The 24,024-nt window shown below is 35.6% G+C and overlaps 1 protein-coding gene across 2 annotated transcripts in view; it reads right to left on the bottom strand.

Annotated features, from left to right (window-relative positions):
- BMP2K (BMP2 inducible kinase) overlaps positions 1 to 24,024 on the bottom strand; it is a 125,323-nt gene that overhangs the window by 67,670 nt on the left and 33,629 nt on the right. For both annotated transcript variants that reach the window (XM_068542779.1, XM_068542780.1), the window contains exon 2: positions 749 to 867. In XM_068542779.1, coding sequence (XP_068398880.1) covers positions 749 to 867 — 119 coding nt within the window. The remainder of the gene's footprint in view (positions 1 to 748; positions 868 to 24,024) is intronic.

The following is a 24,024-nucleotide window of genomic DNA, read 5'->3' on the forward strand; positions in this document are numbered from 1 at the left end:
AATAAGAAACCATCCAGAGCACTGACAATAAGCAACTCTAGAAAAAAAGGAAAGTTTTACTCTGTAATTTTCTCAAAATGTTTAATCTAGTTAACTGAGTAACTGAAATTTTCTTTAATGGTGTATTAAAATATTTTTCACTTTTCCTAATATTAAAGAAGAATTTTTTTCCTTGCTGAAACATACCTTACCAATACTACAGAGTTCACACACACACACAAATCAACTTTACAGCATGATTTTAAAAATGAAAAGCAAAACTAACTGTTGTCTGTGAATAGTAACACATATAGTAAATGTATTAAATACCCAAGGGAATGGTAAGCACCAAATTCAGGATAGGGGTTTCCTTTTGGATAAGGATAACAGTATAAGGATAATGTTAGACGAATACACAGAAGGCTTCAACTGTATCTGTAAGCCTTTAATTCTTAAGTTGGGTAGGGGGTAAACAGGTGTTCACTAATTTTCTAAATTCTTCTCTTCTCAAAATATTCCATAATTTAAATTTATTTTAAAAAGGAAAAAAGAAAGCAGAGAAGCTTGCCTGTTGAACTACAATAGGGAAGGGAGGAAAGGTAGGAGTTCTTTGTATTTAGCCCTAAGTATGGCTATAAAGAGTACACTTCAAAGGTTATCTAGATGTGCCCAAGCCAATAAGCAGCTTGCCTAAAGGCTGGTTAATGTTATGTGAAAAACTGAAAGAAAATACACCAAATTTTTCAAATGGAATTACTCTTTCACTTACCATAATTGTAATTTCCCTTTTACAAATGTTGAGGTCTGTCGCGTTATTGACATACATTCGCTTCAATGCATAGCGGAGTCCACCATGAGTCCGCACCAGGAAAACTGTGGAGAATCCACCTAGAAGAACAAGAATCGATTAAATAAGAAGAGTTTGAAGCTCCTGCCAAAATCATGTAACGGCACTGAGGAGCTTAATCTCACAGGGAAATAAACTGATTGTACACAAGACAAAAATAAGAACAGTAAACAACTAACACATTGTACTAAATTAACAGCCAAAACATTGGCTTCCTATGCCAATCATGAAGTAGCACATACAGGATAACATGCTTCTCAAGTTAAAATATACAAATATCATTTGAGTGGGAATATTTCTTATATAGGATGTGGAAAATGTTACAACTTAACTATATCACTATAGTTTGGCAAATACTAGTGATTGCCTACCCATCAGCCCCTCCGTCTCAGTGATGACAAAACACTGATGTGATTTAATATGAGACATCAACAGCATCAGATGGGTGGGTCCCTTTTAAAGTTCCAGAGGTTGAACCAACACTGTTCTAAGGCAATAATGGGAATCTCGTTTCCTCTTGTCAGCGACTGATTTAGGATTGAATATGTAACCAATTTTGGCTAAATGGGACATAAGGGAAAGTATGCTGAGGGTTGCAGGAAAGATTTTCCAACCAGAAGAAACAAAACAAAACAAAAAAAGGATTTCTATGACGAGGCTCTGCTCTTCCTTCCAGCTTTTGGATTTTGTTCTATAAGAATATAATCTTTAGACCTATGGCAACCATATGTGGTCATGATGGAAAAAAGAATCAGAGAGAAAATGACCCAGAACACTGAATTACTTCGGCTACTGAATTACACAAGCCTTCCAGACCTCTCATGTAAGATTATAAATGTCCTCATTATTTATGCCACAGTCTGTTAACTGTACCCGAGAAAGCATCATATCTGAAACACATAGCCGGGTATTCTAAAGGACAATTACTTCTGTCACATATAAACAAAGATTTCCACCTTAAGTTTTTAAAACTCATTTTGGCATAGGATATTTTGTAGCTTAATTATAATTTTAAAACAAAAAAAAATTACCAATAGCCTCATTCACCAGAGGGAAGACAGCAGAAGCAAGAAGAACTACAGAAGCAAGAAGACAGCAGAAATAAGAAGAACTACAATCCTGCAGCCTGTGGAACAAAAACCACCATCACAAAGAGACAGACAAGACGAAAAGGCAGAGGGCTATGTACCACATGAAGGAACAAGATAAAACCTCAGAAAAACAACTAAATGAAGTGGACATAGGCAACCTTCCAGAAAAAGAATTCAGAATAATGATAGTGAAGATGATCCAGGACCTCAGAAAAACAATGGAGGCAAAGGTCGAAAAGATGCAAGAAATGTTTCACAAAGATCTAGAAGAATTAAAGAACAAACAAACAGAGATGAACAATACAATAATTGAAATGAAAAATACACTAGAAGGAATCAATAGCAGAATAACTGAGGCAGTAGAACGGATAAGTGACCTGGAAGACAGAATGTGGAATTCACTGCTGTGAAACAGAATAAAGAAAAAAGAATGAAAAGAAATGAAGACAGCCTAAGAGACCTCTGGGACAACATTAAACGCAACAACATTCACATTACAGGGACCCCAGAAGCAGAAGAGAGAGAGAAAGGACCTGAGAAAATATTTGAAGAGATTATAGTTGAAAACTTCCCTAACATGGGAAAGGAAATAGCTACCCAAGTCCAGGAAGCACAGAGAGTCCCATACAGGATAAACCCAAGGAGAAACACACTGAGACACACAGTAAACAAATTGGCAAAAATTAAAGACAAAGAAAAATTATTGAAAGCGGCAAGGGAAAAATGACAAATAACATACAAGGGAACTCCCATAAGGTTAACAGCTGATTTCTCAAGTGAACTCCCATAAGGTTAACAGCTGATTTCTCAGCAGAAACTCTACAAGCAAGAAGGGAGTGGCATGATATACTTAAAGTGATGAAAGGGAAGAACCTACAACCAAGATTACTCTACCCAGCAAGGATCTCATTCAGATTCGATGGAGAAATCAAAAGCTTTACAGACAAGCAAAAGCTAAGAGAATTCAGCACCACCAAATGAGCTCTACAACAAATGCTAAAGGAACTTCTCTAAGTGCGAAACACAAGAGAAGAAAAGGACCTACAAAAACAAACCCAAAACAATTAAGAAAACGGTAATAAGAACATACATATCAATAATTACCTTAAACGTGAATGGATTAAATGCTCCAACCAAAAGGCACAGGCTTACTGAATGGATACAAAAACAAGACCCATATATATGCTGTCTACAAGAGACCCACTTCAGACCTAGGGACACATACAGACTGAAAGTGAGGGGATGGAAAAAGACATTCCACGCAAATGGAAATCAAAAGAAAGCTGGAGTAGCAATTCTCACATCAGACAAAATAGACTTTAAAATAAAGACTATTATAAGAAATAAAGAAGGACACTACATAATGATCAACGGATCAATCCAGGAAGAAGATATAACAATTGTAAATATTTATGCACCCAACATAGGAGCACCTCAATACACAAGGCAACTGCTAACACCTATAAAAGAGGAAATCGACAGTAACACAATAATAGTGGGGGCCTTTAACACCTCACTTACACCAATGGACAGATCATCCAAACAGAAAATTAATAAGGAAACACAAGCTTTAAATGACCCAATAGACCAGACAAATTTAATTGATATTTATAAGACATTCCATCCAAAAACAGCAGATTACACGTTCTTCTCAAGTGCGCACGGAATGTTCTCTAGGATAGATCACGTCTTGGGTCACAAATCAAGCCTCAGAAAATTTAAGAAAATTGAAATCATATCAAGCATCTTTTCTGATCACAACGCTATGAGATTAGAAATCAATTACAGGGAAAAGAATGTAAAAAACACAAACACATGGAGGCTAAACAATATGTTACTAAATAACCAAGAGATCACTGAAGAAATCAAAGAGGAAACCAAAAAATACCTAGAGACAAATGACAATGAAAACACGATGATCCAAAACCTATGGGATGCAGCAAAAGCAGTTCTAAGAGGGAAGTTTATAGCTATACAAGCTTACCTCAAGAAACAAGAAAAATCTCAAATAAACAATGTAACCTTACACCTAAAGAAACTAGAGAAAGAAGAACAAACAAAACACAAAGTTAGCAGAAGGGAAGAAATCATAAAGATCAGAGCAGAAATAAATGAAATAGAAACAAAGAAAACAACAGCAAAGATCAATAAAACTAAAAGCTGGTTCTTTGAGAAGATAAACAAAATTGATAAACCATTAGCCAGACTCATCAAGTAAAAGAGGGAGAGGACTCAAATCAATAAAATTAGAAATAAAAACGGAGAAGTTACAACAGACACCGCAGAAATACAAAGCATCCTAAGAGACTACGACAAGCAACTCTATGCCAATAAAATGGACAACCTGGAAGAAATGGACAAATTCTTAGAAAGGTATAACCTTCCAAGACTGAACCAAGAAGAAATAGAAAATATGAACAGACCAATCACAAGTAATGAAATTGAAACTGTGATTAAAAATCTTCCAAAAAACAAAAGCCCAGGATTAGATGGCTTCACAGGTGAGAATTCTATCAAACTAGAGAAGAGCTAACACCCATCCTTCTCAAACTCTTCCAAAAAATTGCAGAGGAAAGAACACTCCCAAACTCATTCTATGAGGCCACCATCACCCTGATACCAAAACCAGGCAAATTTCCTACAAAAAAAAAAAAATTACAGACCAATATCACTGATGAATATAGATGCAAAAATACTCAACAAAATACTAGCAAACAGAATCCAACAACACGTTAAAAGGATCATACACCATGATCTAGTGGGATTTATCCCAGGGATGACACGGATTTTTCAATATATGCAAATCAATCAATGTGATACACCATATTAACAAATTGAAGAATAAGAACCATATGATCATCTCAATAGCTGCAGAAAAAGCTTTGACAAAATTCAACACCCATTTATGATAAAAACTCTCCAGAAAGTGGGCATAGAGGGAACCTACCTCAACATAATAAAGGCCATATACGACAAGCCCACAGCAAACATCATTCTCAATGGTGAAAAACTGAAAGCATTTCCTCTAAGATCAGGAACAAGACAAGGATGTCCACTCTTGCCACTATTATTCAACATAGTTTTGAAGTCCTAGCCACAGCAATCAGAGAAGAAAAAGAAATAAAAGGAATACAAATTGGAAAAGAAAAAGTAAAACTGTCACTGTTTGCAGATGACATGATACTATACATAGAGAATCCTAAAGATGCCACCAGAAAACTACTAAAGCTAATCAGTGAATTTGGTAAGGTTGCAGGATACAAAATTAATGCACAGACATCTCTTGCATTCCTATACACCAATGATGAAAAATCTGAAAGAGAAATTAAGGAAACACTCCCATTTACCACTGCAACAAAAAGAATAAAATACCTAGGAATAAACCTACCTAGGGAGACAAAAAGACCTGTATGCAGAAAACTATAAGACACTGATGAAAGAAATTAAAGATGATGCCAACAGAGAGATATACCATGTTCTTGGATTGGAAGAATCAATATTGTGAAAATGACTATACTACCCAAAGCAATCTACAAATTCAATGCAATCCTTATCAATCAAATTACCAATGGCATTTTTTACAGAACTAGAACAAAAAATCTTGAAATTTGTATGCAAAGCAGTCTTGAGGGAAAATAACGGAGCTGGAGGAATCAGACTCCCTGACTTCAGACTATACTACAAAGCTACAGTAATCAAGACAATATGGTACTGGCACAAAAACATAAATATAGATCAATGGAACAAGATAGAAAGCCCAGAGATAAACCCATGCACCTATGGTCAACTAATCTATGACAAAGGAGGCAAGGATATACAATGGAGAAAAGACAGTCTCTTCTATAATAAGTGGTGCTGGGAAAACTGGACAGCTACATGTAAAAGAATGAAATTAGAACACTCCCTAACACCATACACAAAAATAAACTCAAAATGGATTAAAGACCTAAGTGTAAGACCAGACACTATAAAACTCTTAGAGGAAAACATAGGAAGAACACTCTTTGACATAAATCATAGCAAGATCTTTTTTGATCCACCTCCTAGAGTAATGGAAGTAAAAACAAAAATAAACAAATGGGACCTAGTGAAACTTAAATAAGCTTTTGCACAGCAAAGGAAACCATAAACAAGACAAAAAGACAACCCTCAGAATGGGAGAAAACATTTGCAAACGAATCAAAGGACAAAGCATTAATCTCCAAAATATATAAACAGCTCATGCAGCTCAATATTATAAAAACAAACAACCCAATCCAAAAATGGGCAGAAGACCTAAATAGCCATTTCTCCAAAGAAGACATACAGATGGCCAAGAAGCACATGAAAAGCTGCTCAACATCACTAATTGTTAGAGAAATGCAAATCAAAACTACAATGAGGTATCACCTCACACCAGTTAGAATGGGCATCATCAGAAAATCTACAAACAACAAATGCTGGAGAGGGTGTGGAGAAAAGGGAACCCTCTTGCACTGTTGGTGGGAATGTAAATTGATACATCCACTATGGAGAACAGTATGGAGGTTCCTTAAAAAACTAAAAATAGAACTACCATATGACCCAGCAATCCCACTACTGGGCATATACCCTGAGAAAACTATAATTCAAAAAGACACATGCACCCCAATATTCACTGCAGCACTATTTACCATGGCCAGGTCATGGAAGCAACCTAAATGCCCATCGACAGAAGAATGGATAAATAAGATGTGGTACACATATACAATGGAATATTACTCAGCCATTAAAAGGAACGAAACTGGGTCATTTGTAGAGACGTGGATGGATCTAGAGACTGTCATACGGAGTGAAGTTAAGTCAGAAAGAGAAAAACAAATATCGTATATTAACACATATATGTGGAACCTAGAAAAATGGTACAGATGAACCAGTTTGCAGGGCAGAAATTGAGACACAGATGTAGAGAACAAACGTCTGGACACCAAGGGGGGAAAGCGGCGGGGGTGGGGATGGTGGTGTGATGAACTGGGAGATTGGGATTGACTTGTATACACTGATGTGTATAAAATGGATGACTAATAAGAACCCGCTGTATAAAAAAATAAATAAAATTCAAAAATTCCAAAAAAAAAAAAAAAAGAAAACCCTAAAGACTCCACATACACACACGCACCCACCCACCCACACACACACACACACAAAACTGTTAGAAGTAATAAATTCAGTGAAGTTTCAAGATCAAATTTTTTTTAAAATGTCACTTTTATCAATTTGTCAGCCCTTCTAACACAGCAAACTCAGCAATGATAAGGCACTAGCACTCCAGTTCAGTGCAAAACGCTCGAAGGAAAAGTAAACTATTGGGGATAAACAACAGGGGAAAAGAGCTCCTAGGATGACAGTCCAGAATCAGTACGGATTCATTCCGGAGTCTCCATATCCTCTAACTGCACGTATAAGAAACTGTACAACTCCCACCTTATAGATTTGGATTTCCATGTATATAATGTAGGGGAAATCAAATCAAACACCTCACAAGGCAGTTACCAGGAGAGAAAAAGATGATGTTTGGGAAAGGTACTTGAAGTAAAAGCTCTAACAATTCAGGGCATTTCTTTAAAAGATGCTCATTTAACATTAATTTCATATGCAAACATTAACGAATTAGTAGCATTAATAAAGTGCTACTTAGCTGCTCAAATTTTATTTGATTAAAAAACTAAAGTCAATGCTAAAACTTAGACTATATCTAGATACAGAAGTAGTATGGGTACAGGTCAAGATAAATCATTTATATAGCATTTGTTTTGAGATATTTTTTCCCCTAGAGCAATGATTCCCAAGCACAACTATGCATCAGAATTGCCTGGTGAGCTGGTGTGTGTGTGTTTATCTTGAATAGTTTCCAGGTTCTGACAAGTCTGAATCAGAAGGTCTCAAGTCAGGCCAAATACATACATTTTGCTAAACCACCCCTTACTCATTATTCTACTTCTGTATATGTTCTTATGAATATATAATAATATAAACTGATTATTAACTGGGGCGGCAGTGGGAGTCCCCCAGATGGTTCTGATGCACAACCTAGTTAAGTACACACTGAACCACAGTAAAAAAATTCCTGAAGGAACCATGGATTCTATCCATCAGCGGTCCCCAGCCTTTTTGGCACCAGGGACTGGTTTCGTGGAAGACAACCTTTCCATGGACTGCGGGGGCGGGGGAGGATGGTTCAGGCGGTAATGTGATCGATGGGGAGAGATGGGAAGCTTCGTTCCCGCACCCGCCGCTCACCTCCTGCTGTGCAGCCCAGTTCCTAACAGGCCTCGGACTGGTAACAGTCTGCAGCCCGGGCACTGGGGACCCCTGCTTTATATCCATTCTCAACCGTACATATAACAAAGTAAATTTATCCCCATGAATTAGGAAAATTAGGGGGAAAATGTTAACTAAGTTTTGTTCATAAAACCCCTGTTCCTAAAAACTAAAGTTTGATAATTTCATCAATCCTATATCAGACATAGATCTGGCAAAACGTTAAGTTTTCTACATAGAGAGATGATGTGTTCATCAACTATGATTTACACCTAAACATGGTAAACACTGTACTGGTCTTCAGCAGTGCCTGCTCTGAGAATGAAATGGAATAATTTGTTTATATTTCTCCAAATACTATATTTTCCAAAATTTTCTGATTAAGCATTAGTTAGCTAATATTATTTCTGTTTGAAGAATGCATTTAGTGGGAGGTAACTAGTTGAGACATTATAGTAATCCAAGAGAGGACCATTATCTGCTTGCCACCAATCCATATCCACCAAATTCTCCAACACACATTCTTCACAGAAGGCTTTCAGGACCAACCCAATTCATGCTCCTCACTCCCTCAGGCACCTCTATATAGAGTTTTGACTATATTATCACATACTTCAATTTTTAACTCATTTTATACATAAATCAAAAGAATTTATGGCAGTAACCACAAATTCCACTTATATATTTCTATGTCCAATTCAACATATTGTTCAATTCAAGCCCAGTTCCAGGCACGGTTGCTAAATTAAAGCTAAATTTATACTTCCAAATATTGGATTACAAGAATACTATAAAATATTCCAAATGTTCTCAAAATCCCATGAAAATAAAATAATTAATGACGGATATTGGTCTTTGTTATGTTAAAGAGGTGATTACTGGTGATGTCTCCAGATAGCTTCAGGTTGGAGGCTGGTCCCAGAAAAACCAACTACTGTGTATGATTAGAGGGTTGAAACTTTTCAGACTTTTTCCTATCCCACCTCCCAATCTCTGAGGAGAAAAGAGTCGTTAGAGATTGAGTTCAATCACATGACCAATGATTTAATCAACCATACCTATGTTAAGCTACTTCAATAAAAACTACAAGTAACAAGGTACAGAGAGCTTCATGGTTGGTGAACATACTAACATACTGGGAGAGTGGTGCATCCTGACTCCATGGGAACAAAAGCTCCTGCACTAGAGACACTTCTAGACCTCATCCTATGTACCTGTTCATCTGGGTTTTTCATTTGTATCCTTTATAAATAAAATAGTAGTCATAACTATAGCACTTCCCTAAGTTCTGTGAGTAGTTCTACCAAATTATCAAACCTGAAGAGGGTGTCATGGGAACACCCAAATTTGCAGTCAACCCAGTCCATCAGAAGTGCTGGTGGTTCCCTGTCATCTGAAACGGGGGCAATCTTCTAGGACTGGTCCCACTTGTGGGGTCTGCACCTACTCTGGGTATTGTCAGAACTGAACTGAATTGACAGACATCCAGTTGCTGTCAAAAAATTGTTGTTGGAATGCAACCACTTATCTAGTAGTTGTACTTAAGGATGTATTTTATCTTCTACTTAGGAAGATGAGAAGTATGCCATCAAACAACAATTAAGAAACATTTAATGTAACCATAATTCAAAATGGATTTGTAGTGGTCCAAAAGGTCACTACAAATTGGGTCCTTAATAAATATTTGTTCATACAATTAGGCTGCCTAATTGTATGCACAGCACCTCTTTAAAATTCTCACAGCTTTCTGTTCCATACCATATAGCATATTTGATCCTGTTTATCAATCTGTCTCTTCCACTAGTTGTTAAGCAATTTGATGAGGGTCTCACACAATAGTAAGTGAAAAATAAATAATCAATGTGTTTAGAACATAACTGTTAAGTCACTTTTGAATTAACCAAACTGCTCTGAGAAAAGAAAAAAAAAAGGTATTTTTTTTTAACAAGGTTTGCCTTGTTAAACCTAACATACACTAATTTCTTTGACATAACCTGACTACAAGCAAAAAAGTTTCCCAATCACTACAAGAAATCAATTTCATCAGATATAATTTGCATTCTGAATGTCCCTCAGTTCCTAATCAGTATTTTCTTTCCAAAGAACTGAAAAGCCAACTTGGAAAAAGTTACATAAAATTAGATACCATTAAATGTTTCCTGTAACTGAGGTTCTCAACCCGTTTTCTTGCCCAACATGAGGGACTCTACTCACTCCCCAAAATGATAGAGACTGTTAGTGGAACTGGGAGAAAACTCCCAAAGTTGAGAAATATGACATTAAGAAACTGATTCAGCAAGGATCATCACTGTATGACAAAATCCTAGATGAAAGGTTTATGAGAAATAGGATAGTCACATGGTGTCAAAGTATCAAAAGGAAAAACATTCCTTTTCATGGGAGAAATTTGGGGGTCACTAATTTGGCATTAATATCGACATTATATGCTTCCTGATGTGATGGAATATGAAGTAATTAAACAGCATCACCTGTGAAGTACCTTTGTTAAAAACTTTTGGCTTATATTGCAGTTTACAGAAAACAGGGGCTAGGAGAATATGGAAAATGATAACACAAAGAAACAGACAAAGTCTGAGAGATTAACTCTGGCTAGCTTTCTTGTACAGTGTTCCATATGTGGAGTACAAAAATGAGGGGAGCAGGGCTACATTACAATCAAATGTAATACATAATCCTTGATTAATTACTAGTTTTGAAAAAAACTGTAAAACATGATTTTTGTTGATAAACTATTTGAAAGTAAGTGGTCCCTTTGGGACAATGACAAGTCTTGGCACATCCACAACCACTGAGAGGTATTAAAAATGTAATAGGCTGCTTGGGCAAGCACAGATGTTTAAGTGACAACCAAAAGCTGAGGCAGGGCTGAATGACAAGATTCATCTCTTACACGGGGTCACTCCTTCAAAACTGTGAGAGGTGGTTGTTTCACCTACTGTATGGAAACCAACACAGAGAGTCAAGCAAAATGAAGAAACAGAGGAATATGTTTCAAATGAAAGAACAAGATAAAACCTCAGAAAAAAAAATAAAAATCCCTAATGAATGAGAGATAAGTAATTTACCTAATAAAGAGTAATGATCATAAAGATGCTCACCAAACTGAGAATAGATGAACAGTGAGAACTTCAACAAAGAGATAAAAAATATTAAAAAATAACAACTAGAAGTCACAGAGCTGAAGAATAAATAACTGAACTAAAAAATACACTAGAGGGGTTCAAGAGCAGACTGGATCTGGATGAAGCAGAAGAATCAGTCAACTCAAAGACAAGGCAGTGGAACTCAACCAATCAGAGCAGCAGAAAGAAAAAAGAATGAAAATGAGTGGAGATAGCTTAAGGGGCTTATGGGACAACATCAAATGGACTAACATTCACAATATAAGGGTCCCAGAAGGAGAGGAGAGAGAGAGAAAGGAGCAGAAATCTTATTTAAAGAAATAATGGCTGAAAGTTTCCATAACCTGAGGAAGGAAAGAGACATCCAGTTCCAGCAAGCCCAGAGTTCCAAATAAGAGGAACCCAAAGAGACCCACATCAAGACACATTATAATTAAAATGTCAAAAGATAAAGACAAGGAAACAACGTTAAAAGCATCAAGATAAAAACAACTTGTTACATACAAGGGAACCCCCATAAGCCTATAAGCAGATTTTTCAGGAGAAACTCTGCAGGCCAGAGGGAGTGGCATGATCTATTCAAAGTGCTTAAAGAAAAAAACTTCTAACCAAGACTACTCTACCTGGAAAAGTTATCACTCAGAAGTGAAGGAGAGATAAAGAGTTTTCCAGACAAGCAAAAGCTAAAGGTGTTTATTACAACTAAACAGGTCTTACAAGAAATTTGTTAAAGGGACTTCTTTAAGCTGAAAAGAAAGGGTACTAATAGTAACAAGAACACATATGAATGAACAAATCTCACTGGAAAGATAAATACAAAGTAAAGGTAGGGGATTAATCATTTATAAAATAGTATGAAGGTTCAAAGACAAAAGTAGTAAAAATAACTATGATTACAATAATTAGTTAAGAGATACACAAGATAAAAAGAGGTAAATTGTGATATCAATAATATAAAGTGTAAACGGGAGGGAGTAATAATGTTGAGCTTTACAATGGGATCAAACTTATTAAGTAGTTTTCAACTTAAAATAGACTATTATAGATACAAGTTGTTATATGTAAGACTCACGGTAACCACAAAGCAAAAACCTATATAGGCATACCTCAGAGATATTGTAGGTTCAGTTCCAGACCACTGCAATAAAGCATATTGCAATAAAGCTAGTCACACAAATTTTTTGGCTTCCCATTATATAAAAAGTTATGTTTACACTAAACTGTAGTCTATTAATGGTGCAATAGCATTATGTCTTTAAAAATGTGCATACCTTAATTAAAAAATACTTTATTGCAAAAATATGCTATCATCTGAACCTTCAGAGAGTCTTCGTAATAACAGCAAAGATCACTGATCACGAATCACCAAGAAAAATATAATAATGATGAAAAAGTTTAAAATACTGCAAGAATTACCAAGATGTGACACAGAGACACAAAGTGAGCACATGCTGTTGGAAAAATGGTGTTGATAGACTTGCTCAATGCAGAGTTGCCACAAACCTTTCATTTGTAAAAAATGCAATATCTGTGAAGTGCAATAAAGGGAAGTGCAATAAAACAAAGCACAATAAAACAAGGTACACCTGTAGTAAATACACAAAAGATAAAGAGAAATATAAGCATACCATTAAAGAAAACCATCAAACCACAAAAGAAGAAAGCCAGAGAAGAACATAGGAAAGAAAACAACAAAACCATGCAGAAAAAAATTAGTAAAATGGCAATAAGCACATACCTAACTGTAATTACTTTAAATATAAATGGATTAAATTCTCCAATCAAAAAACACAGAGTGGCTGAATAAATTTTTTGAAAGACTAATCTATACGCTGTCTACAAAAGCCTCACTTTAGATGTAAGGACACCCAGACTGAAAGTGAAGAGATTAAAAAAATATTCCATGTAAATGGAAACCAAAAGAAAGCTGGAGTAGCTATACTTATATTAGACAAAACAGACTTTAAAACAAAGACTGTAAAAAGAGACAAAGAAGGGTGTTACATGATAAAGAGATCAATCCAACAAGAAGATATAACATTTGTAACATTTATGCACCCAACATAGGAGCACCTAAATATATAAAGCAAATATTAACAGATCTAAAAGGAGAAATAGACAGTAATACACTAATAGTACGGGACTTTTATACCCTACGTACATTAATGGATAGATGCCCAGACAGAAAATCAATAAGAAAACATCAGCTTTAAATAACACACAGACCAGATGGACTTAACAGGTATGTACAGAACTTTTCATCCAAAAGCGACAGAATACACATTCTTCTCAAGTGCACATGGAACATTTTCCAAGACAGATCATATGTTAGGCCACAAAACAAGTCTAAAAAAATTTAAGAAGACTGGAATCACAGGAAGCACCTTTGCCGACCACAATAGTATGAAACTAGAAATTAATTACACAAAGGAAATTAAAAAATTCACAAATAACGTGGAGATCAAAGAACACGCTACTGAGCAACCAATGGCTTAAAGAGAAATCAACAGAGAAATTAAAACCTTGAGACAAATGAAAATGAAATGTAACATACCGAAATATATGGGATGCAGCAAGAACACTTCTCAGAGGAAAGTTCATAGTGATAAATGCCTGCCTCAGGAAACAGGAAAAGTCTCAAATAAACAAGGTAACTTTACACCTCAAGAAACTAGAAAAAGAACAAACAAAGCCCAAAGTTAGTAGAAGGAAGGAAATAACAAAGATTAGAGAAGAAATAAATGAAATAGAGACTAAAAAGACACTAGAAAAGATCAACGAAACTAAGAGCTGGTTCTTTGAAAAGATAAATAAAATTGGCAAACCTTTAGATAGACTCACCAAGAAAAAAAAGAGGACTCAAATAAATAAAATCAGAAACGAAAGAGAAGATCTTACAACTGATACCACAGAAACACAAAGGATCATAAGAGATTACTAACAAATTGAACAACCTAGGAGAAATAAATTCCTAGAAATACAAATCCTACTAAAACTGAATCATGACAAAATAGACAATCAACTATGCTCTAATATAAAATAAATTTTTTTAAAAATAGCATCTAAATAGCCAAAAATAAATAAATAAATAAAAAGAAAAAAAGAAATAGACAATCTGAACAGACTGATTACTACTAATAAGGAGACTGAATCAGTAATCAAAAACCTCCCCACAAACAAAAGTCCAAGACCAGATGGCTTCACTGGTGAATTCTACCAAACATTCGAAGAAAAGTTAATAGAAATCCTTCTCAAACTCTTCAAAAAACACAGGAGGTAATTCTTCCAAACTCATTTTACAAGGCCAGCATTACCCTGATATAAAAACCAGACAAGGGTATCACAAGAAAATTACAGGCCAATATCCCTGATGAACATAGATGCAAAATACTCAACCAACAAAACACTAGCAAACTGAATTCAACAATACATTAAAAGGATTATACACCATGATCAAGTGGGATTTACTCCAGGGATGTAAGGATGGTTCAACATCCACAACAGTCGATGTGATATACCATTAACAACATGAAGGATAAAAATCATATGATCGGGCTTCCCTAGTGGCGCAGTGGTTGAGAATCTGCCCGCCAATGCAGGGGACACGGGTTCAAGCCCTGGTCTGGGAGGATCCCACATGCCACGGAGCAACTGGGCCCGTGAGCCACAACTACTGAGCCTGCGCGTCTGGAGCTTGTGCTCAGCAACAAGAGGCCGCGACACTGAGAGGCCCGCACACCGCGATGAAGAGTGGCCCCCGCTCACCGCAACAAGAGAAAGCCGTCGCACAGAAACGAAGACCCAACACAGCCAGAAATAAAAAAATAAAGAAAAATTTTTTAGAAAGATCATATGATCATTTCAGTAGATAAAGAAAAACAGTTGACAAACTTTAACATCCATTTATAGTAAAAACTCTCAACAAAGCAGGTACAGAGGCAACGTACCTCAACCTAATAAAGGCCATATATGACATATAAGCCCACTGCTAACATTGCACTCAAAAATGAAAAGCTGAAAGCTCTTCCATGAAGACCAGGAATAAGACAAGGATACCCACTCTCACCACACTTATTCAGCAAAATATTGGGTTGGCCAAAAACTTTGTTCGTGTCTTTTCCTAACATCTTATGGAAGTCCTAGACAGAGCAATTAGGCAAGAAAAAATAAATAATAGGCATCCAAATTGGAAAGGAAGAAGTAAAACTGTCACTATTCACAGATGATATATATATAGAAAACCCTAAAGACTCCATTCAAAAACTGTTAGAATAAATGAATTCAGTAAAGTTGCAGGATACAAAATCAATACACAAAAATATGCTGCATTTCTATACACTAAAAATGAATGAATTTATTAATTAAGAGAAATTAAGGAAACAATCCCATTTACAAAAAGAATAAAATACCTAGGAATAAATTTAGCCAAGAAGGTGAAGGACCCGTATATTGAAAACTACAAGACATTAATGAAAGTAATTGAAGAAGACACAAATTACTGAAAAGGTAATCCATGCTCATGGACTGGAAAAATTAATATAGTTTAAATGTCCATACTACCCAAAGCAATCTACAGATTCAATGCAATCTCTATCAATTCCAATGGCATTTTTCACAAAAATAGAACCAAAAATTCCAAAATTTGTATGGAACCATAAAAGACCCCACATAGCCAAGGCAATCTTGAGAAAGAAGAACAATGCTGTAAGCATCACACTCCCTGATTTCAAACTATATTACAAAGCTATGGTAACTAAAACAGTATGGTACTGGCATAAAAAGACAAATGGAGCAATGGAATAGAATAGAGAGCCCAGATTAATTAAATAAGCCCAGATATGTATCATCAATTAATTTTTGACAAAGGAAACAAGAATATACAATGGGGAAAAGACAGTCTCTTCAACAAATGGCATTGGGAAAACTGAACAGTCACATGTAAAAGAATGAAACTGGACCACTATCTTACACCATACACAAAAATTAACTCAAACTGGATTAAAGACTTGAATGTAAGACCTGAAACCATAAAATTCCTAGAAGAAAACATAGGCAGTAAGCTCCTTGACATAGGTCTTAACAATGATTTTTTGAACCTGACACCAAAAGCAAAAACAACAAAAGCAAAACTAAACAAGTGGGACTACATCAAACTAAAAAGTTCTCACAGAAAAGGAAACTGACAACGAAATGAAAAGGCAACCTACTGAACAGGAGAAAATATTTGCAAATCATATATCTGATCTGATAAGAAGCTAATGTCCAAAATAGAGAACTCATACAATTCAATAGTCTTTTTTAAAAATCTGATATTAAAATGGGCAGAAGATCTGAATAGACATTTTTCTAATGAAGACACAAATATGGCCAACAGGTGCATGTAAAGATGCTCCACATCATTAATTTTAAGGGAAGTGAAAATCAAAACCACAATGAGATATCAGATCACACTTGTTAGAACATCTATTATCAAAAAGACTAAAAATAGCAAATGTTGGAGAGGATGTAGATAAAAGGGAACCTTCGTGCACTGTTGGTGTGAATTAAAATTGGGGGCAGCCACTATGGAAAACAGTATGGAGGTTCCTCAAAAAATTAAAAATAGAACTACCATTTGATCCAGCAATTCCACTTCTGGGTATTTATTGGCAGAAAATAAAAACAGTAATTTGAAAAGATATATGCACCCCCATGTTCACTGTAGCATTATTTACAATAGCCAAGATATAGAAACAACCTAAGTGGCCAATGATGGATGAAAAGATTTTAAAACTGTGCCATACACACACACACACACACACACACACACGAATATTATTCAGCCATAAAAAAAAGAAGGAAATCTTGCCATTTGCAACAACATGGATGGACCTCTAGGGCATTATGCTAAGTGAAATAAGTCAGACAGAGAAAAACAAATACCATATGATTTCTCTTATATGTAGAATCTTAAAGTATTTTTTAAATAAATATAAAAAAAAACTAAGCTCATACACAGAATAGATTGGTGGTTGCCAGAAGTGAAGGGTTGGGGGATTGAAAGAAATGGGTGAACTGCTTTTGTTTTCTTTTTTTTAGTTTAAATAAATTGAAACTTTTTTAATGAGGGGGGTAGGGTTATTCTAGATTTTAAGAGACATTACAATCAAATTCAGTACATAATTCTTAATTAAATTCTAGTTTTGAAAAAACCATAAAACATGTTTTTTTGGTGGTGAATTATTTGAAAGTAAGTTGTAGATTCATGTCATTTTAGTCATTAGTATTCATGAGTATTTAAACACATACACATTCTTAAAATGCATACATTATCCTATGCAACTACAGTACCTCTGTCCCACCTAAGAAAATGAACAATAATTCTTCTAATGCACAGTCCTGACTCAAAATTATCCATGTGTTTTTTTTTTAAATGTATAAAGAAAAAAGTGGTAAAACGTTATTAGTAGTTGAATCTAGGTGATGAACATATGGTTATTCACTGTACTACTCCTTCAAATTTTCTGTATATTTTGAAATTTTTCACAATAAAGTTGTAAGAAAAAGAACAAAAGACCTAGGATGTTTTCCCCCAGATAACTCTTCTCTCCCTTGCCATTCAACAACCCCACCAGCACCACGGAGAATTATTATTTTACAAGAACAACAATGCCGCTGATTATCCAGACTCACAACTTCCCCAAAGGCAACAGAAGTCTCTAACCGCAGAAAATGTTTATGGTATCTGAGATACCTTATGCTCCAATATCCCGACACACACAAGCACTTCATGTTTATGAAAGACTGGGCTTTAGTAGTGTTTACTTCTATCAAGTTTATTTCCCTAGGGAATGGAAGGAAATGAGAGGAACGGATAAAATTACACATGGTCTTTCTGTATTGTGTATATCATCAGACATCATGCTAGTCAACAAGACAGAAGAAATACTAAGCTGTTCAGCAACTTCTGGTTCCAACCATTGCCAACGAAAGCAATGTCACTTGAAACTATCTTCAAGTTAAGTGGAACAGGCACTTACTTGGCTGTGGGATTTGAGCCAATGACCACTGGCCTGTGATACATCAGAGTTTCGTTACTCTAGGTTAAGGCAATGACTCCAGAAGTTTCTTTTTTAAAAGTGAAAATATCCCTAAAAAGAATTACTAACTTAAATTCATGCCAAAGTTATTGTATCTGTTCTATCTACTACAAGGCAATGAAAGAATAAATCAGTTACATTTGATTGGGTGGAGAACAAAAGGAGAGGGAATTGAAAAGTGAAAAGGCAAGAGCACAACATTCATACAACCCTGACAATACATAAAGCATTGCTAAGCACGTTACCTTATTTAGTTCTCATAACATTATGAGGCAATTTAACTGTTGTTCCCATTCTACAGATGAGGAATAAACTAAACACTGAGAAAGAAGGTAAGCAGCTAGTCCAATTACACAACACTGATAAGATGAAGCCAGAGGGGTTTTTTTTTCTCATAAATCTCACATTCTACTGATTTTTATATCCACACCTGTCTTTGTTATGCCAGAAGAAAAGTCTACGTAGGATCTGGGAATAACATTAAAATTTAGAAGGAACGAAAGAAAATTGGGATAATCAAAACGAAACAATGTCCCCCCCAACCCCCCAGAGTTTTCTTCTTGATAGAACCTACTTTATAAGCAGTATTCTTTATACGGAAGAGGCTCGTAGGTCAAAACCGTGTTTGATTCGGACTGCACAGTGCCTCAGAAGATCGGTATATTTCAGATGACAATCTAGATTTTTCAGTTTCTCTTGAAAAACTTGGAAATAAGGAAAGAGAGGGTCCTCATTCCTATATGACATCAATCAGATGGAGCTGTCACCTGCCATCCCCTTTACACTGGGCATGTGCTCTGCAGTTCATCACAGCTCCCTCTATTCTTGAAGTTTCAGTGATTCACTGGCCCACTTTACTCTTTTACATTACCTGCCTGGCCTGTGTAGGCATCTGAGTTTGCAACCCTACAACAGGAACTTCTAAAACTTTATCCACCACAGTATTTGTACCTATTATACTTATTCAACGCCTCTCCCTTCAACTGCGTTGTGAGCTCTATAAGGACAGAGACTACGTAACACCTCACTTAACCCAGTATCATCAATGCCTACCACCTTGCCTGGCACTCAAATATTTATTGAGTGAATGACTTAACATTAATAAACTGGTTCTGCTATCTATATATCTGAGGTCTAAGAAGGCAAACATGCCAGGATCACAAGTGAAATCAACCTTGACTTGTGTATGCTGTATCAATGCACTGTTCATACAAATTTCAGAAATTCTTAATTTGAATATTTTGAGAAAGGAACTAAGGCCTAATGATTTGCTTTTTTACCAGTGAATATTGTATTTTACTTTTAATTTAGCATTATGCACAGTATTTAAGGAGAACTCAACTGTAATCTCCCATTTACCAACCGGGTTATCATATGCAGGTTAATTAAGCTCAGTGAGATTCAATGGTACAATGAGGATAAAACTGCCTACCTCATAGGATTGCTCTGTGGGTTAAACATAATTGTGTTAGTATGTATTTGGCTTGACTGTCTCACAAAATAAAGGCATTCAATAAGTATTATTTCACTTTCAAAATAAATAAATAAATAAATAAACAAACTGGTTCTGCTGGTAGCACTTTAATTCACAAACTACAATTACTGCTTTGATCTTCCGGGAATAAAATGCAATTAACCTCGGATTCACCATTTTCCCTTGGTGCTGACTATATTTTTTCCCCCATGTTTTTTTAACATCTTTATTGGAGTATAATTGCTTTACAATGTTGTGTTCGTTTCTGCGGTATAACAAAGTGAATCAGCTATATGTATACATATATCCCCATATCCCCTCCCTGACTATACCTTTAACACACAATACAAATTCGGAAAACAGAATTTCACTTCTTTACCACGTAGATCATTCATTCATTCATTCAACAGCATATATTATTAACTGTTCACAAGGTGCCAAGCACTGTTCTAGGTGCTAGAAACAAAACTAACTATATGGAATTCAGAGAAACCCTTGCCCTTTGTGAGCTTACATCCTAGAGAGACTGAAACAAGATATACAAGTAAAATATGCACTTATATATAGAAGATAATGATACATTCTGAAGAGAAAAAAATTACAGTGGGGATGGATCGTAGACTGGAATATTGTGTTGGGTGTAGCGATGAGGTTGAAATGCTTAATCTGGATGCTAGATGCCTAGGGAAGGCCTGAGGTGACTCTGAGTAAAGATGGAAAGTGAGGGAATGAGAGCAAATGCATTCCAGGTAGATAAAAGAGGGTGTGCAAAGGCCCTAAGGCAGGAGCCTGCTGATACGTCTGAAGAATAGCAAAGGGACCAGAAAGCCTGGAGCAGAATGAGCAAAGGACAGTATAATAGAAAAAGAGGGCAAATGGTTCAAAGGGAGACAGATCAGACAGGCTCTTACATATGGATAAGGGTAAAGACTTTGCCTTTTGCTCTAAGTAAAATGGAAAGCCAATGGATGGTTCTGAGCAGGAGTGACATAACTGGATTCATATTTTAATATGACCACTCTGTCCACTGTGTGGGGAACAGAGTGAAGGCAGGCAACATTAGAGGTAGGGGAGTCAGTCAGTAGGCTACTGCAATAATTCTGTTGAAAGATGACAGTGGTTTTGACCAGGGCAGTAGGAATAGTGAGAAATGAAAACATTCTAGATATATTTTTTAGAGAGAGCTGACAGGATTTCTTGACAACACTGGATGTGAGAAAAATGGGAGCTAAAAGTGACTTCAAGGGTTTTGGTCTGAGACACTGGAAGGATGAAGTCACCATTAACTGAGATGGAGAAGACTGTGCTGGAAAACAATTTAACATGGGTCTCTCGCATTTCTGCCCATCTTGCAAGCAGGGCACTGACTGCCTTTGTTGTGGACTATCTTTTCAGGACTGTCTGCATAGTGAACAGCCTCAGAAGACAGAGCCAGTGTATCCCTCAAGAGCAAAGGGAACGTTCGTTTACTGCCCAGCATAATAAAGATAACATCTGCCCCCATCTCCCCTGGAGCAAACTTAATGCCCATTATAAAAGACTGTGGTTCCGTAAACTCAGGGTTCCTCTCCTGTAATACAGTACAATCCACTTCATGTACAGGCATCACCTGGCCCTTTCATGTTGCCCTTTGGGAACTGAGACTCTGGGAAGTGGAGCAAACACTGATACTCTGGCTATAGCTATTACTGTAATAAAATCTTTTGTCTCATGTTTTCTGCCACCATCTATGAAACTATGGCAGGCTAACTCCTCAGCTTAACAAGTAGGGTAAATCTCAAAATCTTAACAGTTCTTGACAGACAACAGGGAGGGTTTGGAACAGAATATCAAGTGCACAGTTTGGGACATGTTGAGTTAGAGATGCCTGTTGGACATTCAATTGGAGATGTGGAAATGGCAATTAGATTTCCAAGTATAAAGTCCAGAGAAGTGATCTAAGTGAAAGAGATATATTTAAGAGCTATGCTTATTTATACGTGAATTCTTAATACATCTATCATTAGTTATAGCCATGAGGAGGATAGTTGTGTTCCTGAATCTTAAAAAAAATTTCCCAGAAAAAAGAACAATTATTTAAAAGTAAAACCTCATTATACTTGTCATCAAGGATGTTCTAAAATCAATAATTTTTATATGCTCTTGGTGGATGTGGAAATTAGTAAAATATTTCCACCATAACCATACTTTAAAGATTATATATCATATATCAAGAGCCTTAAAAATATCCATATTCTTCTTCTCATGATTTTATTTTACAGAATTCTACCATAAAGAAATTATTAGTGAAGATACAGAAACCTATATTTCCAGCAACATGCAAATAATTACGTAAATATGTCACATAGGATGGCATTTTGTGCAAGCATTAAAAGTGCTTAAAAAAACGCTAATATAATTTTAAACATATAATAGACTACAGTGGGCCCTCCGTATCCACGGCTTCCACATTGCAGATTCAACCAACCACGGATTGAAAGCATTTCCCCCCTTCCAAAAAAAATTCCAGAAAGTTCCAAAAGGCAAAACTTGAATTTGCCACAAGCTGGCAACTATTTACATAGCATTTACATTGTATTTACAACTATTCACATAGCATTCACATTGTATTAGATATTATAAGTAATCTAGAGATGACTTAATTAAAGTATACAAGATGTACATAGGTTATATGCCAATGTTAACTCATTTTATATAAGGGACTTGAGCATCCTCAGATTTTGGTGTCCCCAAGGGGTCCTGGAAACAATCCCCTGTGGATACCAAAGGACGACTGTATATACAGAGCAATCTCAGTTGACTTCAGGTACAGCTTCATTCAGGACACAGAGTCTCTTGTCTTTCAACTAATACAATTCCTTTTTCAGTACACTAAGCTGAGATGTATTCAACTGCAAACTTTTGTTTGCAGTTAAGAGAGTCCTAGACGGGCATCGCATACATTAGCAGCTGGATCAAGCCTTAGAGGCTAGCCCTCATTTATAAGATTATTTCTATAGGAATACAAATATCATGTATTTCTCATTAACTGAGAACCATATAAAATGTTTCCAAGGTAGAAGCTTACAAACAAAAATCAATAATTCAGAATTATGATACTCCTATGTTTTGGGTATTAGGTAACAATAAGATAAAGTGGGCTAATATAGGTAGTTCCCTATAATACTTAAAATGTCACTTTAGGATCCAGCTTATGCAAAAGAAATTATATATTTGCATGTATAGACATTATATGCCCAGAGACTCAAAATATAAATATTGTCACCAAAGTCACTGACATTGATTTTCCACATCATCGCTAAAATTTAACACAGTTCTCTAACACTTCTGTTTGAAACAGACTTCAGAGACGGTCATAAATTCTTTTCGATAACTACAATGTGGGAAATTTCCCACTTCTTGAGACTGACAGAATTTCAAAAGCATTACAAGTTGTCCCTAACCAAGTCAACTAAATTGAGATAAAGGTTTTGATGGGTTTCAACGTTTTGGGGGAAAAAAAACAGTATGTGGAAGCCAGTACATGAAAGGTCAATAAATTAACCTGCGTAATTTATAAAGTGGTCCTAAAATTTCTTAAATGACTTCTAAAACATGTTATAAGAAAATTCCTTTATCAATGGAAAAAATTAAGCTTCTTGATAGAGATTACTTGGCAAAAACACTCATTTGTAATTTTTTTCAAAAAGATCTAACTACTTATATATATATATACACCAATTTTTTAAACTATTTTTATAAAGTTCAGAAAGAAAAAAGTTCCTATTGTGTTTAAAATTAACTAGCTTTATATCTATCATCTCCTGATCTTATTTCACACGTATATATGAAATCTAATAAAATAGATTTGTTTTCACCTGCAAATATCTAACAATACATAACCACAGCTTTATAATTCTATATAATATTAATAATTAAGTGTATAATGACTATGTACTACATGATTAGCAGAAAGTGGGTTTTAGAAACATACTTAGTCATCAAGTATTTACTATTTTACTCTCTCTAGGCCTGTCTCATTTGTAAAATTATGTTGACAGTTATAGATAATCTCCAGGGATTCTTCAACTCTCAGGAACTAGAGATTAAAAGCAGTCTCAAATATCCCACAATCTTATAGGAAATATGGATG

Source organism: Eschrichtius robustus, chromosome 4 (assembly GCF_028021215.1).
Source record: "Eschrichtius robustus isolate mEscRob2 chromosome 4, mEscRob2.pri, whole genome shotgun sequence".
Classification (NCBI taxonomy): Eukaryota; Metazoa; Chordata; class Mammalia; order Artiodactyla; family Eschrichtiidae; genus Eschrichtius; species Eschrichtius robustus.